Source organism: Nothobranchius furzeri, chromosome 12 (genome assembly GCF_043380555.1).
Source record: "Nothobranchius furzeri strain GRZ-AD chromosome 12, NfurGRZ-RIMD1, whole genome shotgun sequence".
Taxonomy (NCBI): domain Eukaryota; kingdom Metazoa; phylum Chordata; class Actinopteri; order Cyprinodontiformes; family Nothobranchiidae; genus Nothobranchius; species Nothobranchius furzeri.
In genome coordinates, this window is record NC_091752.1 from 25,839,586 (window position 1) to 25,856,233 (window position 16,648).

At 40.2% G+C, this 16,648-nt stretch overlaps 1 protein-coding gene across 1 annotated transcript; it reads right to left on the reverse strand.

Annotated features, from left to right (window-relative positions):
• Positions 1 to 2,424: 2,424 nt before the first annotated feature.
• six2a (SIX homeobox 2a) lies at positions 2,425 to 5,190 on the reverse strand. Its single transcript, XM_015944624.3, has 2 exons — positions 4,411 to 5,190; positions 2,425 to 3,470 (listed from the first exon to the last, which is right to left on the reverse strand). The coding sequence occupies exons 1-2, from the start codon at positions 4,968 to 4,970 to the stop codon at positions 3,161 to 3,163; spliced, it is 870 nt and encodes a 289-aa protein (XP_015800110.1). The 5' UTR covers positions 4,971 to 5,190; the 3' UTR covers positions 2,425 to 3,160.
• Positions 5,191 to 16,648: the final 11,458 nt, after the last annotated feature.

Consider the following 16,648-nt stretch of genomic DNA (forward strand, 5'->3'; position numbering starts at 1 on the left):
TAACACTGAACTGAACTGGTTAAAACACAATTAGGAAAAAGACTTAATAAAAAATGAATAAATAAATAAACAACAATTACATTTGAGCACATAAAGGAAAAGAAAACTGAGGACAGAGAATCAGAGCACGAAAACATGTATATATATATATATATATATATATATATATATATATATATATATATATACATATATATATATATATATATATATATATATATATATATATATATATATATATATATATATATATATATATATATATATATATATATAAGAAGCGAGTTGGGGGAAAAATCAAGACATGTGCCTTCAAACGTTCTGGCTTTATATAATCAATTTTGTCATTCTCAGGCAGTAACGCAGAGTTTGTGAGTGTCGGATAAATGAAATCTTCACAAAAATAAAAAAAAAACAATTTTTTTTACAAAGAATCTTTTTTCTTCACTTTATATGTAAAAATACAATAATCAATGTTTTCTGATAATATTTTATTCTTAGAGTTTGAATTATTCATATCTATGAGATACAGTTACAAGTCCGCAAGTTTGGAAAATGAATATTTTTCTTCACTTTTTGTGTAAAAATTCAATAATTAATTTAAAATAGAAAGGTTTTAGATTTAATTATTTTTAACGTGTTGAATTATGCTTGTTTAATCATTCACTAATTTATTTAATATTTATTTGTTATGAATACACAAAATTGAAAAAAATTGTCGAACTTTTTTCTTAGATTTGCTGCTTTATTTTGAAATGTATGTAATTCATTTTTTAAATGAAGAAGAAATAAATCAGACATTAACAGGACTTATTGTCTGTTTAGATGTTTTTGCTCTGAACTGATCGCAGCCGGCCAGCAAGTTGTTGTTGGGGTTTTATTTTTAGATATTGCCCAACACATTCTACCATCTCTAAGTCATTTTCGTCTGATCGACATAACATTTTGACCAAAACACGCTGAACCGCAACGTCCTCAGAACAGCCTGAAGAAATCACAAGTTCCTACCTGTCCAACTGTTTACTTCCCATTAAAAAGCAGCTTTGCAGAATTAAATCAGCCTCTAAAACCACCACACCCTGGTCGTGCAATTTTCTAACAAATACGGTCCAAAACCCCTTTAATAGCCTGCGTTTTCTCCCGAAGGCAGGCCGTGCTGGTGCCAGTTCACGTTTCATTTTTATAAGCAAAACAAAAAGGGGACGAGAAGCTTTAAAAGACCGTAACTCTTAATAGGATCAGAGTTGGTGATGAAAATATTCCTGTTGTTCTGAACTCAGAAATCCGCTCAGAAATTCTCCTTAATTAGAAACTGTGTCACTCTGAGATGCGTGCGTAATGGGCATTGTTGCGTTAGAACATGATGTTACTAGTCTGCAGACAGAAAGGAGACAATAAAGCGTTTCATTGTTGTTCTTTGGGCCATTCATTATTAACCAAGATGCTTGTTTCCATCGTAAAAGAAAACCGTGCACGTGCACAACATGCATTTCACATAGTTGCTCCAAACTGGATCACATCTTAGCTGGAAAACAGCGTGGAGTAATCATACACGATATGCGCAAGAGTGTGCTGAAGAAAAGATGCCGCAAAAATCTCCAAACTCGTGTGAGAAGTTAGAGGTGGAAATCTGAAGGAGGGGGTGATGGGTGGGGGTGTCGCACAGCCAAAGCTGTTCAAATAAAGTGTCTTCTTTCAACGCAGGGCACAAACTCTGTTTTTGCTTCCTTTGACAAACTCTACGGCGCTTTTGTTCCACTCAGCCGAGCGCGGAGAGATACGGTGTCATCGCTCCAACATCAAGGCTCCTCGGTGGAGACGCGCGGATGGATTTCTCCCAGCTTTAATCACCACATGTCTGCCTCTTGACTCGTGTTGTTCTTACTAAGTGCCGGATTGAGAGTCTCTACTTTGTTTCTCTACCTCGAGTCTTTTTAACATGATTACTCAGGTGACCTTTGACCTTACCTCGTTAATAAAAACACGAAACAATAATTCATTGGATCTACTGAAAGCAGTAACTGACGTAAAGTCAGGGCCTCTAATTTTGAATATGTTGCTAAAGTTTGACCCAGATCTTGATTTTTTAGCAGGTTTTAAGGTTTTATTTTGCAGGAATAAAACAAAAATATTTTCTTGCAGGGAGTAGATTAAGTTATATTCAAATGCTTTTATTTTGTAAATTTACCTTTTATTGTTCGTTTGTAGAATCAGACAGAATCTGCATGCATAAACTCAAAGTCATTATAAATAAATTAAATGCAAATTATTAAATTGCAAACGCACTCAAATTATTCCGGAAGCAAATATTCGTTACTCATACCCTGCTATGCGGGAAACATTTTGCATTTTTATTTGCACGTCCTTTCCTCGATGTACTCTCAAAGACTAAAAAAAATGTTAAAATTCAGTAAAATCCACGAATATCTTTTGTCTTTTATTGGAAAGGGTATATGAAACTAAAAGTGAGTCGTTTCATGGTTCATCGCAGATTAAAGGTTACATGCAGTCTATTTCCAAATGTAAATAATAATAATATCAGGAGGTTAAGATACTTCATCTTATACGACAATTTAAAAAATTAGCCCATCAGCCTCAAAAGCAAACAAAATGAACAAAAATTGTAAACAAAAACAAAAAAATGACTGCTTCTGGCTCTCAATGTAAACATAAAGGCAGGGGGTTCTGAGTCGGAACTTAACTAAAATCAGAACAAGAATTAAGACACTTTATTATTAATATTGTTTTAAACAATATAACATGTAATTACATTCCATTAAAATACAAGTTATTTTCCATTTTCTTGTCTTTTCCTCCCAAACTGCATGTTCCATCTCCAAAAGTTCACATCTTGTCATTTTTTCCTCCAAATAATATTTTTAAAGCGAAAGTTTCCCTCTGCACTTGATCTAAGCATAAAAAAAGTTCTTAAGTGCTTCTGCTCTGGACCAAAACATCCTCTAACCAGAGGTTTTAATTATTAGGAGGTGAGATTTTCCCCCGTTGGTTGAAAAAAGAGTTTGCAAAGTTAAATATGAGACTAAGTGATTTGTTATGGTGGCTTTTGCAGTTTATCTGCCTTCCACCTTACCCCAAGTGCTTGAAGATTTGCTCGCGCCACCATGAAAACGACTTTGTCCCTTTCTGTCCCGCTTTTCCTTTAAGAGCCAAGGTCCACTAGATTAGAAGACATGGAGTTCAGTATAGTGTCATGGTGCACAGAGTGGTGATGGTGCACTGAGTCTGCGCCGCCGGGCACCGGGATTGCGCTGGGTCCCGGCGGGGGTGCAAGGCCGTGCAAAGACGGCAAACCGGGGTTTGGGCAGAGGAGCAGAGCAGGGCTAGGAGACGTGTGATCCGGTGTCCCCGATGGGGTTTTGTCGTCGTCCGAGCTCCCCAAAAGAGTTTTATTTCCATTCATAGAAGACGATAGTGGGTTGTGATTGTTGTTGGAGTTCTCGTTGTTTTCCCTGCAGGGAAGAAACTCACGTTAGTTGGAAAGCGCACAAAACTTCTGCAACTATAAAAAACGAACATTTCTCCCCCCAAAACAGGCTTAATTCACGAGTAATGCTTAATCTGCACCATATTTACACACAATTTAACACCATTATTGTGTGAAAGCTCGAACTGATGACTTATTAATGATTCAACCACTAATCCAGTCACGCGCACCTGAGCCAAGACGCAAACAATTTATCCGAATAAGAAGAGGCGTGCAGCTTAAATGACAGGAAACAATAAATGCTGAAGTATTTAATCCAGCTGAGAGGCTCTGCACATCTGCATCAAACACAAAACTTTTGCACTTAAGGTGCATATGCGTGCGCGCGCCGTGCGCTTTCCCAGGACAACGACATGATTTACGCGAAGCTTTCAGCCCGAATTAGCGGCCAGAGGGAGAAAGAAGACACCAACATGAGTGGAACTCTGCAGACTTGTCTTTCAAACTTTGAGAGAAGTTCTGAAGAAACTTTTAAGGAGGACACACACACACACACACACACACACACACACACACACACACACACACACACACACACACACACACACACACACACACACTGATATGAAAGGGAAAACTCAGTGTTATATAATAAGTGTCATTAGTAAAACATAAAGGTGCGCTGTAGGTGCTGCGTGATTCCTTGTAATTCCGCTGAAACTAACCCTTTCATTTCCAGCCTTTTTTATTTTTTCTGCGTGTAATTTTCAAATTCATGCAAACATTCATCTGCAGTTCCAAAAAGGCCATCAGAAAAACAGGTGGCGAAAATTATGGTTTGAACAGGAAGACTCTAAATATTTGGTCTGTGCGGGAAATGATCAGTGCGCACACCAGATAAATCATCATCATAATGAAAATAATATACAAATGTTTTTGGAGTGTTGATGTTGTTGTTTTCCTACCTCTCCTTCGCCTCAGCGGCTCGGTCCCGCTGCCGTCGGTTCTTGAACCAGTTGCTGACCTGTGTGGTCGTGAGTCCCGTGGCCTCGGCCAGCTCTCTCTTCTCCCGCGGGGACGGGTACGGGTTGTGGGTGTACCACTCCCGAAGAACGCTCCTGCTCTTCTCCTTGAAGCAGTAGCTCGTCTCCTCGCCGTCCCAGATGGAGCGGGGCAGGGGGAACTTTCTCCGGACGCGGTACTTCCCCACCGCGCCGAGCGGACGGCCCCGCAGCTTCTCCGCCTCAATGTAGTGCGCCTTGAGCCACAGCTGCTGTAGCTTCGGGTGGTTGTGCGGCGAGAACTGGTGGCTCTCCAGGATCTTGTAGAGCTCTCGGAAGTTGCCCCGATGAAAAGCGACCACAGCTTTCGCTTTGAGGACGCTCTCGTTCTTGTGGAGGTGTTCGCACGCCGGGAGGGACCAGAGGAAGCGCCCCAGCCGCTCAATGTTCCCCCCCTGTTGGAGGACCTCGCAGACACACGCCACTTGCTCCTGCGTAAAACCAAACGTTGGAAGCATGGACATGGCGACGACGTAAACCAAGACAGTTTAGACTGTGCCTCACTTCCACGTCTCTCCTCTCAATATCTCATTAAACCAAGACGCATGTAAGTCCACGAGTGTCAAGAAGGTCCCACAAGAGCAGCATGAAACTTAGAAGAGCTCGGAGTTTTGGCGATATCCAGCTCAGAGTCAGCTCGAGTCTTCAGCAGCGCGAAACCCCAGGCGGCAATTCCTCATAAAGTTGTAGAGAAAGAGAGAAAATTTCAGCTCCCGCCGTCCTCCTCCACCTTTTCTGTGTCGTTTCAGCTTAAACTACTCGCGGAGACCAGACTCGCTGGCTCGTTTTAATAATATTATTCTAAGCTGGCAAGACAAGCGATTATATGAACTCTGATTGGTCGGTTATCTGACCCGGAGATGGTGAGGATAAGACAATAGCCTTAGTTGAATTATTCGCCATGGTTACGCTGTCACTCAAAGTAACCCGATACGCTTTGAGGTGGCTCCTTGGCAGAGTCAGCCCGATTGTCCCTTTCACGACCATTCCGCCCACCAATAGAAATATTGCTCCAATTTTTACCTCGAAAACATTATTTTTCTTCCTCCCACTTGACTTTGACGGACACCTCAGGCAGCCAAAGAGCGCAGAGGTGTGTGCTGAGCTGATCCTGCAGCTGGAGGAAGGACGGCGCCAGAGCGCGTGAAGCGCGCAGCGGCAGTGCGCCTTTCTTGCCTCTGGCAGCTCCCACGAATCAATCAAGCAAAGGTGTCCGTCAACTCAGAAACTTTAATGCTACTTTGCTTCAATGTGAAACAGCTCCAAGCAAACGAAACTTTATTATAATGTCCTAATAATAACAAGAAGAAAGTAAACTAGTGGTTGCAAATTTTGGAAATTGAAGAAAAGCGAATGAATCTTCCAAAAATAATTTAGAAGATGAAGCTGGATTGCATACATTTATGAATTGCAATTACAATATTTTGTAAATGCTCATTAAATGGTTCAGAATATGAAACTGGCTTTTAACTGTATTTAAAATATTACATAACTTAAAGATGCGTATTTCCCAACGAATCCAAAGATATTACACTTAAATTCAACGTTGCATTTTTATATTTTCTATTGTCTTTATCATATTTTATCGTTGATACATGGAAACAAAGATGCTGCTTATTTAAATTAGTGGTGAGGCAGGGGCTGCAGGAGCGTGAATGAACAATTTTAAGGTGTGCAGCCGATCTAATAGAGAAAGCAGCTCACGCGAGAATCTGCAGCACGGAGCAGAGGAGCAGGAAGGAGAGTCTGTCCCGTAGAAGCTGAGAGGATAAACGGCATCAGTCACCGGGAGACCGAAATAATCTGTTTTTGTGCCAGAGAGGAAGGAGATCAGCAACAGAGCAGGACTCGATTTTTCAAAATTTATAATTCCAAATTATGGGAAAAAGGTAAGAAAAAGAGAAAACTTGGAATCGTTTATTATAAGTTTAAAATCTTTGCTTGTTGCAGGAGTTGGTCAGGCAGACATCACGCGCGTGCGTCACGCGGACATCCCAGCGCGTTATTGACTCCAGAGTCAAAGATGTACCAGTTGGTAGATTTCTATCATCCCACCGTGGGACCTCTTCATTAGAGACACGATTGTCAGCCACACCGATGAGCAGTATCACATAACTACACACAGCTGCTCCAAACCACACACACACACACACACACACACACACACACACACACACACACACACACACACACACACACACACACACACACTCTTCATCTTTCAAAACTATTACCTGCGCGGGACGACATCTTCAGACAGACAAGGTGAGTCATAAAGTGCTTATCTATGAAAATGAATATATTTATGTGGTTATTATTTAAACAATTGATGTGCATAATAAATGTAATCAACGGGTGTTTATGGTAAATGTATATTTTTATGAAATAGGCACTTCTTCCTTAACACCGGATCATATTTGATGTGTGCTCGATGGCTCGTGGCATGCATATTTTTTGCCAAGTCGCAGCTGTTTGAATAAATTCAGTTTTTTAAAGTACGAAAATACTTTTTTAGCTGTGATGAAGAAGCCTGATCTCTGTTCCCGAGTTGCGCTCCTCTTCTTCTGGCGCGGGTTCAGCCTGAAGCGCACTTCTCACGATTAGACTGATTATGGGAGTGACAACATACAGGTGATTTAATATGGATAAAACACTCAAATACAACAGCAACTAATAATTATAACATTGATAATAATAACAACAATAATAATAATAATAATAATAATAATAATAATAATAATAATAATAATAATTTAATCAATGCGTGAACAGTGTCACCAAACTCCATTTGACAGACACACAATTAGAAACAGATTCCAGATTAAACAGATGCCTCCATCCATTTAACACAAACACTTATTTTTTTCTGTTCTAAAAGAGTCCCAAACACCCCAGAGCCCCCCCCCCCCAAAAAAAAAAAAGAGGTGCTGCAGTCCTGCTCACAGTGGTCACAGTATATTCTCCAGGGGAGCTCGTGTTTCATATCAATTTTAGGTTGCAAACTCTATCAAGAGGCCATTCAGATGCATGTAATATTTTATCCGCTTGACCTTTTCAAACCTCCTCATGTGCTGTTGTTTGGAAATTATACAGTGCAGTTCTGTCCTTTTTTTAATCTTATTTATTTAGTAAAACACATTTCCTCAGCGGCTGTTTTTAATTCACATCATTTCATGCATGATTTTTACATGACAAAATCTTAATGCATCTAAAGGGCTACAGTGCATCCTAAAGGTCGGAGAGGTTAATGAAGAAGGAAGTGAGTGACCTGTCACTGCAGCAAAGAGGAAATCTAAATAGCAACAACATGTCTATAAATACTAAGTATCTCCACGGTTTTTGAGGTTTGGTCCTAATCAGAAGTGGGTGTGTGCTCCAGCAGTGACAGAGGTCCTGTGTCCTTCCCCTGACAGTGTTTGTAAACCGCTTGTTTCCACAGATCAGTTTGATCACGGGGCTCTGGTTTTGAAATGGTAATTATTACAACCTCTGATGAATGAAGATCACGTTTCCCCTAATAGTCAACCCTCCTATTTTCACAACCTCTCTCTGCTCACTGCAGCCACTCTCCACCAGTACCTCTTCTAATTGGGCTGATTATTCCAAGATGTTGCTGAGCGTGTTTGTGGAAGGAGCTAAGATGTGACGTTTTGTGCAACATCGTGTTGATCTGTTTTGTTTTTGGGAAAGAGAAGTCGATTATTAAAACCAAAGTCTTTGTGTTGTCGAGGAGACGTGAACAAGGGTCCATTCAGTGATCGGTTGTTTACATCCATCAGGAGACAGAGCTATCCTATGGCAGCATTTCACTAAACCATATAAGGAAATGGATAGAGTACAGTGTGTGTGTGTGTGTGTGTGTGTGTGAGAGAGAGGGTTTGTTTCATGACACATCTGACCAGCCAGCATGCAGTTTGAGTGGTTTAGATTTCAAGACCACTCTAAAATATAAAGCCTTGTCATTTAGAAGCAGTTAAATAGTGAGGAAAGCATCGGCTTCTCCTGAAGGGTGTCACAGCAAACAAACACCACATCATAAATCAACAAATCTAACCGGTAAAGGTCAAGTTTCTGCTAAGATATTCAACGTTTTCCACAAAACTTCAGCAGACTGCAGGATTGTTGACTTTTCCACCGTCTCAGGCATGAGATCCAAATAAATCTGGTTTGATATTAGTCCTTAATCTAAAAGAATATGCAATAAAAGCATTGTTATGATCGCTGGAACAGATTTGACTTTTACTAGTTTGTAAAGAATTCAGAGTGACAAGCAGAACTTCAGAGGGAACCGATCAGATTTCTGCTAAGAGAAGTGGTCCCATTCCTTTATTTAAAGCCCATGACACAAATAAAGTTGCTAAAAAAGAAGTTTACTAATATCTGTTGTGTTCATATAAATGAATTCATCATAATTATTGGTTTAGCTTTTCTATTTTGTAAACAAATGAGTCCTGAATCATATAAAAACAAATGTACAGTTACTGCAGACTTGTTGCAGATGTTTATGATATTTCAAACACGATCAATAGTAAATAGGCACAAACAAATAATTTAGCCCTCAGTGACAGGAAAATTACATCTCATGTAATCAAACTATAATGACATTAGTAATATTTCCTGCTTTTTTCCCCTTGGAATTTGGATTTTATGCATTTTTGTGGCAAAATTAATAAAGACGATGTTTTTCATGAAACTGTGAAATTATTTAGCTCACCTTAAACCTGGAATCTGGCTCAAACTCTGTGAATGAAGTTTTTTTTAATAATATATTTTAAATGAGCAATTTTCTGTCATTTGCACATACATTTTGTAGCATTTAGTTTGAAGGAGATCCTGAAAATTACACAGGATTCTGACGCTGACCATTCAAACATTCAGCTCTCGTGGACTTTTTAAACAAATGCACGAAACAAAACATGAGCTAATTGCTTGTGAGTGCACACTGGTACTTAAGTGAATTAGAAGTAAGACAATCCAGGTGTCGTTTGAACAGACATATGATGAACCTGAATTTATCCAGAGGACATCATTTTATCAAACTTGCACGCTTTTTCAAAACCACTCCAGTGAAAATAAGCAAATATGCAGTTTGAGCATTTTCTGGTACATAAAAGCAAATTAAGGTCCCCCATGCAGCTAATTAGGTCTAGTCCAAAAAACCATCACCAACCCACTCCAGCCCACTGCTGTGGAAAAGAAACAAGCTGCAGCTGGCCTGTGCACAGGCACAAACAGCAACAAGTGTCTGTTTTTCTACCTGAGCGGTCATTGGAGCTGATGAGTAGCCGTGTCTGTCTGTGTGTGTTTACTAGGGGAGAGGTGGGAGTGGTGAGCCAGAGAAAGAGAGAGTGTGGCTCTTGCTGCTAGCCTTAATTTATTCGATCAATCACTCCATTTGATTCTTGTTTATTTTCAGGAGTCGCACGGTCATTTCAGCTGCACACTGAGCCCTTTATGAACCGCCAAGGCGTTTCCCCCTCCGCCGCTACGGCTGTGTGGCGCGTGTTTGACCATAATTTGGAGAGCAGAGTGGTTCCAGCACATTTTGGGCATTTTGTGCTTGCTAACCTCTACAGTGAAATCCCCTCGGTCCTGTCTCTCGTCAAGCTGGTAATGTGCAGACGTGCAGGTATACGAACCCAACGCTGATTTATATCAACGGCATGGGCTTGTTTTAAACAACAGCAAACACACTCCAGAGTGGAATTATGATCTCATTATCAAGCATTTGAATATTTGAGCACCTGCAAGTGGACGCAGCCCCTGCATGCTTCTCCGTTTCACTCTGGTTCAAGCAGTGATTTAATTTGATGCTTTTACATGGAAACCTTTGGGTTTGGATGGATGCATTTACTGAATAGACACAGTTTCATCATGCACAGTTGGTGTTGTTTATAACGCTGTACATGAACAATAAACTGCAAGTGTAGCAGCAGATTAACTTGCTCCCTCTGAGTATTTAGTTACGGCACGCGAGTGAGAAACCATCATGGGACCAATATGCAGGATCAGATAAACCTCGGCCTGCTCTGCATCAAAGCGGTGAGGAGGCAGGGTCGTATAATTGGATCATGAAAACCAATTACTTCTGTGCATGTAACGTATGAAACGGCTAAGAAATGTGTCGTTTGGTTAGACGTACGAAGGACGAGTAAAATAAATCAAAAGGAGAGTGTATTGGGCCAAATCTGGGACCAGAACCTACTCTGGAAAACAGCTTGTACCAAAAGTAAAGGAAGTGAAAACACGTGAAACCACTCAGAGAGAGCTGTACAGTTAAAAAGGGAAATGTTTTATTGCACGTCTTGTTAAGTTACTCAAAAGAGCATTGCCCAGTCGCCTCATTCCTACATTTGTTTCCTTCAAGAAAATCATTTTTATTCTGATCCTAACAGATATCTGTCCTACGCTTTATCCTCATGCAGCATTCTTCCGTTTCCTTTTGTTCTACGGAACTGCGACTCGTAACACAGGAAAAGATTTTATTAAAAGTGACCACAGTAATTAGCACCGTGCCAGTGCTTGAATTTGCATCCAGTCCTGTATTTGTATTTTTTTACAACACTTTTGGTTTTAGTTGAAACTCAAGGCTTTGACCTGGTGTCACCAACCATATGGGCAGTAAATTCTTCTCTGATCGAGTCAGTGGTTGAGCTGATACTGTAAAACGAGAAAGTCGCATGATACATTACGACATGGCAATAAGATGAGCAGAACGTATTTGAAAAGCTAGTGTTCAGATGAACAACACTGTAAGAAATAATAGGTCGAATTTACTCAAAGGTGTGGGAAACTCCTCTAATCAATACATTTGCAGTGGTCTCTGATGGGACTGAATACTCTGCAAGCTGTACTCGGGGCAAAACAAGCCCAGAATTGCTTGGAGCAGCACTGATAAGTCTGCTGCTGCACAGGATGGCAGCAGACGGCAGGATTTGGAGTATTTTTTTCTGCTATTTGGATCTCGCCTCGGATTGCATAAGAGCAACAAGACTCTACCACTGACTTATAATGTGGATGTGAGATCCACCTTTTATTTTCTTTATATTGCATGCTTTCTGCTCCATAGGTAACACCATTTACCGTAATGCCTTTTTAATTAGACAGTCAAGGCGATATGCTGTAAAACTACACCGAAATGTATGTACTGCCACTTAGCGCCAGGAAACTACACACTGATACTTTAAGCAGTAGTAGATTGTAAGAAAATCTCTGTACTAGTACTTTGCACTAGTTTGTCATAACTGATATTCAGTTGTGTCCTGTGTACTTTTAAGTGTAAAAGTGACCAAATAAATTAGGTAAAGAACGCATCCATACAAAGAATTAAATAGTTCTGTTTTAATTCAGTTAAGTCTAATCAATAAATAATAACATAATGCATTTTACAGTGAACATGATGATGGATCACTGTAGGAAAACCTGTTTTCAAATTAGCGTTTAAAAGTTTAAATTTAGTTTAAAAGGGAAATTTGTTTTCAAAAAGAACAAAGACAGTTGAGAGAAAGAACTTTATACCACACTGAAACTAAAGAAGGTTTATTTAACAGAGTTTTTGGTAATTAACTGGTTATTGGAGCTGACCATAATGACCTGCTGCCCTACTTCCATGATAGATCTACTTGTCTTCCCTGGAAGTATCTTTACTAAATCTGGGTTCTTCTTTCTGACACTCATGCACCAAGTTTCACAACAGCACTCTGCTTTCCCCCTTGGAACCACAGATTTCAGTTTTTGTGGTTTGCTCAAAAAGTTCATGGTTTTTTTTTTACAACCAAAATCCACAAATATCTGCAAGAAAACATGTTTAGAAAGCAAAGCTATGACTCAGATCAACTCAGGAGAACGCCCACATTTTGGCCTCGGCTGTAATTTCAGTCTTTTCTTCATTTTTGAACCATTTACTCTCCGAAGCCACAAAGACACCTCATTAATAAAACACATCATTTAAAAGACTTCAATCACATTAAACCAAGCCATCAGTCAAACGTTTTGTTGCATGCATCTCAGTCCTGGATAATGTCGGATAATGTGAAGATGAAGGCGAGTGTTTGCTTTGTAAAGTGACATGTGGTGCAGAGAATCACTCATTTGTTTTTATATGAAAGCATTGGATTTCATGACGGCTTTTTAATTCTGCCTGCAGGGCATATTAAATGCCTGCAAACCTATGAACACTTTGTCCAGGAAACTAACAATTATTCTCAGTCTGAGCGTGCGGCGGCCGCAGCAGTTTGAGAAGAAAACACCAAGTTTAGCTTTAGGAACCATCTCCGTTTATGAAGGGTTGGTTGGCCAATGATCCAACTCTCAACTCTGCAAACCTTTCTCTTCAAACCACAAAAAAACTTAAGCTTATAACACATTTGTACAACAGTATTTCGTAGATAAAAGACTTGTTTTCTGAATAAGACAAGGTGTCACTCGTGTTTGTTGTCTTACACATCTGTATTTATAATTAAGAGATTTAGAGCTAATAAAAAAGGGGTATTTGGGGAAATTAGGCAAAAATTCATCTATTTATTGGAGTGTGCAGTGGTTGGGTGTATGATTTTGCATTGCATTGCATATAGTTGTATTTATGCCTGTAGGTGTAAGCATATATTGATGCACATGTGGGTATGTGCTCGCTGATAATCCTTTATTTTATGCATGGGTTTTTATTTTATATGCCAACACGAAGCACATTGTGTTGCATGAGAAATGCTTTATAAAAAAATTAGAGTTGATTTCATTAGAAAAATGTTCAAAAGGTGAATGAAAACTGCAAAGAAAGAATCCTTAACTGAGTCAAACTTTAAAATCTTGCAATTTTCAACTAAATAAATCACCGTTGAACTAAAATAAGGGATTTTCAATAGAATTTTCAACTAAAATTAAGTGTGGATGCAGAATGAAATGACCAAAATCTGCAGAATTATTAGAACACTTGAAATTTGGGTGATAAAAACAGTTAAAATATACAGACTTACAAAGAACAAGGGAGGGAGAAATAAATGATGCACAATAAGATAAAATACATATTTGGTGAAATAAACATTTTTTGTCACTGAAACGTCCTACACAAGGTCAATATTTAGGTATTTTTAAAAGGAAAAAAAAACAGGAGAAGAGAACGTGTGACTCAGCACACTTCTGCAGTGCCAGTCCAGACTTATATCGAGTCTGATAATAACGCAGCGCGTGAGCTGCAGCAGACCCAGAGCTCTCGGTGCTACCTCCAGAGGTCATCTCCACAAAGGTGGTGCCTGCCAGATGATGGAGGGATGATGAGCTTTCACGCAAGCAAGAAGGGATTACAGTCAATTGCACCCAAATTGCAATAATACCCGCTGCGGGGGCCACCCACACATGTGCTGAGAGACAAGTGATAAATTGCTACATATGTCCGTTCCACAGGGGCAACTTCCAACTGCAGCCAGCTCTGCTCCAGCTGCACTGAAGAGTCTAACATGCTAACTGGGTTACAGAGGCTGTTAAAAAAAAAGTCATTCAAAGTCGAGTTCATTATGTTGATATTTCCATGAACATGTGTCTCTAAATCAGAGGACTTTTCAGCTGAAACAACATTTAATAAATCCAGTCATATCCTTTGATTTTTTTTCTAACATCTGTTTCATCGTTTCCTCCGTAACTTTCACACTGCACGGGGAATTCCCTTAATTATTTAATTGCTCAGATGATTGTTTATCAATTCAAAATGAATATGGCGTATCGCATTTAGAAACTAAAGCCTTCAGAGCTCTCAGATTCACGGATACGCAGTAATTACGTCTGATCATATCATACCTCTGCCGAGGAGCCGAGCAGATGGCTAATCCGAGCCCGCTATCTAATCAGAGCGGTCGTTCTAATGATGGGATAATTTCATAAAAGGCCTTTGTCCCAGAATATTCAGGAGCAGCATGGGGGAGATTGGGGATATTCATCATCGGTGCAGATTGGAAACAGGCCCTTAATAAATGGCACATTTGTTTCCTCTCTGTGTGTGTGTGTGTGTGTGTGTGTGTGTGTGTGTGTGTGTGTGTGTGTGTGTGTGTTGGAATGGCAGAATGTGGTACATGTGGTATAGCAGGTCTGAGTGGATGGAGTGTGGGTGGACAGCAGCTGCATGTTTCTCCATAGTGCTTCTCTTAACACTTGTGCATGCCCATGCTCTATGTGTGTGTGTGCGTGTGTGTGTGTGTGAGAGAAAAGAGAGAGAGAGAGAGAGAGAGAGAGAGAGAGAGAGAGAGAGAGAGAGAGAGAGAGAGAGAGAGAGAGAGAGAGAGAGAGCGAGAGAGAGAGAGAGAGAGAGAGAGAGAGAGAGAGAGAGAGAGAGAGAGAGAGAGAGAGAGAGAGATGTACCTTTTAGTCAAGCTAATAGACGAGGCATTAATGTAGAATTAACACCTCTGGGTCAGGGCGACAAAAGCCCAAGTGGCGCCGATCATGCAGCTGGTAACTGAGTGTGTGTGTGTGTGTGTGTGGTTAAATAGTCATTTAAAGGAGTTTCCAACTTTTATTTCCTTGATGTTAAGAAAACAAACACCTAAACTGGTTTTCCTGTTTTTTTTACAGTCAAAAAAAAAGAGAAATGACAACCCTAAAATAACACGTGGCAGTAAAGTCCAGTTTCCCTCTTGTGTGTGTGTGTGTGTGTGTGTGTGTTTGTGTGCACCACATGGAGACATCCACCTGTGAAAAGACACATTATTTACAGCACATAGACAAAAACACACAGAGACATGAGGGCAGGGCCGTTTATCATGGTGGATCGCGGTCCTGATGCTGCCTCTCCACCTTGGGACGGACATGAATACGATCCTCAGACTTTCCTATAGGCACAGCTTTGTGTTGGGTTGAGAGAAGGGGCAGGCAGGGTTGTTGAAGCCGGAATCATATTTACATCCGGTAGTGTGTTATTATCAATAAAAGCCAAGCGGACAGCAGCTCTCCATAAGTCACAACATGCAGGGAGCAGCGCAGCTGTTCAGAGTTCAGCTTCCTCTGAAGCAGCACAGGAAAGGTTTCAGCTGCACGCAAAAACCATCAAGGAAAGGACTAAAAAAAGAGGAAAAGGTTAGGAAAAGCACAAACTTAAGAAGTTTCCAGTATTTGACTTTTTTTCTATTATTTAACAGGAAAGAAAACAGACAACAAACAGGGAGGAATGAAGCTTCTTTTTAAACTTCTTGATCATTTTTTTGCTGAGCTAATGTGGTATTAAATATGAATCAGTACCGGTTCTGTGCCATGCATTCCTGAAATCTGCCCTCAACCCTTTCATTAGATTTGGTGTCACGTCTCATTTTTAGAACGATGCTCTCCAAATTTTTAATCACCGGCCTCAGTTTCACTTAAGACAGAGGGTGACCTCTGGAACTGACCTCACCAATCACAGATCAAAGTTGTCTGGTTTCCGCTTGGTGAGCTTAATCAGAGGACCACCCCGAAGAACCAATCAGGTAACGTCTTACTAAGCTTAAAGAAACGGGCCACTTTAGACGAGCGACTGTGTTTCCTGTAGTTGTGTTCTTGTTTGAGTGGAAGGGTGAGCCCATTGGCTTCCCTTTTAGTTACATTCAACTTTAGTCATCATGATTTTCCTAATATGGGCGTCGGAAGGCAGAATGAGTATTTGTGCAAGATGATTGTTCCTGAGCTAGCTGCAGCATAGAAGATATATCTGAGAGTAAAACATAAAGACACATTCACTTGATTATCACGTTCACACACCAAGCACAGAAATCCAACTTTACAGCCATAAATTAGCATCTGAGAAGAAATATTTCCATCAAGATGGAGCAAATAGTAACTATGAGGCACAATAGCATCTATACATGTGTACGCATGTGCGGCCAAGAAAGGACTGCTTGTATCACTTGCCCCCATTTGAGGGGAAGTGACATGAGATACTTAAAGACCAAAATTGCCTCACTTAGCCAAACAAACTGGGTCTCCTGATATTCACACACACACACACACACACACACACACACACACACACACACACACACACACACACACACACACACACACACACACACACACACACACACACTCGTCTTGAGTTCTCTAATGGCCAATAAACTCAGGATGTTCATTCCTCCTCTCAGGCTCACAAAAACCGAACAGCGAAATTATTGAGAGAAAACGGATT

What these genes read in the sequence shown, in the direction of transcription:
- six2a (XM_015944624.3), bottom strand. Translation starts at nt 4,970, where the DNA reads ATGTCCATGCTTCCAACGTTTGGTTTTACGCAGGAGCAAGTGGCGTGT. An exon ending in GCCGCTGAGGCGAAGGAGAG is followed by an intron (nt 3,471 to 4,410) that starts GTAGGAAAACAA and finishes TCTTCCCTGCAG; the next exon opens with GGAAAACAACGAGAACTCCA.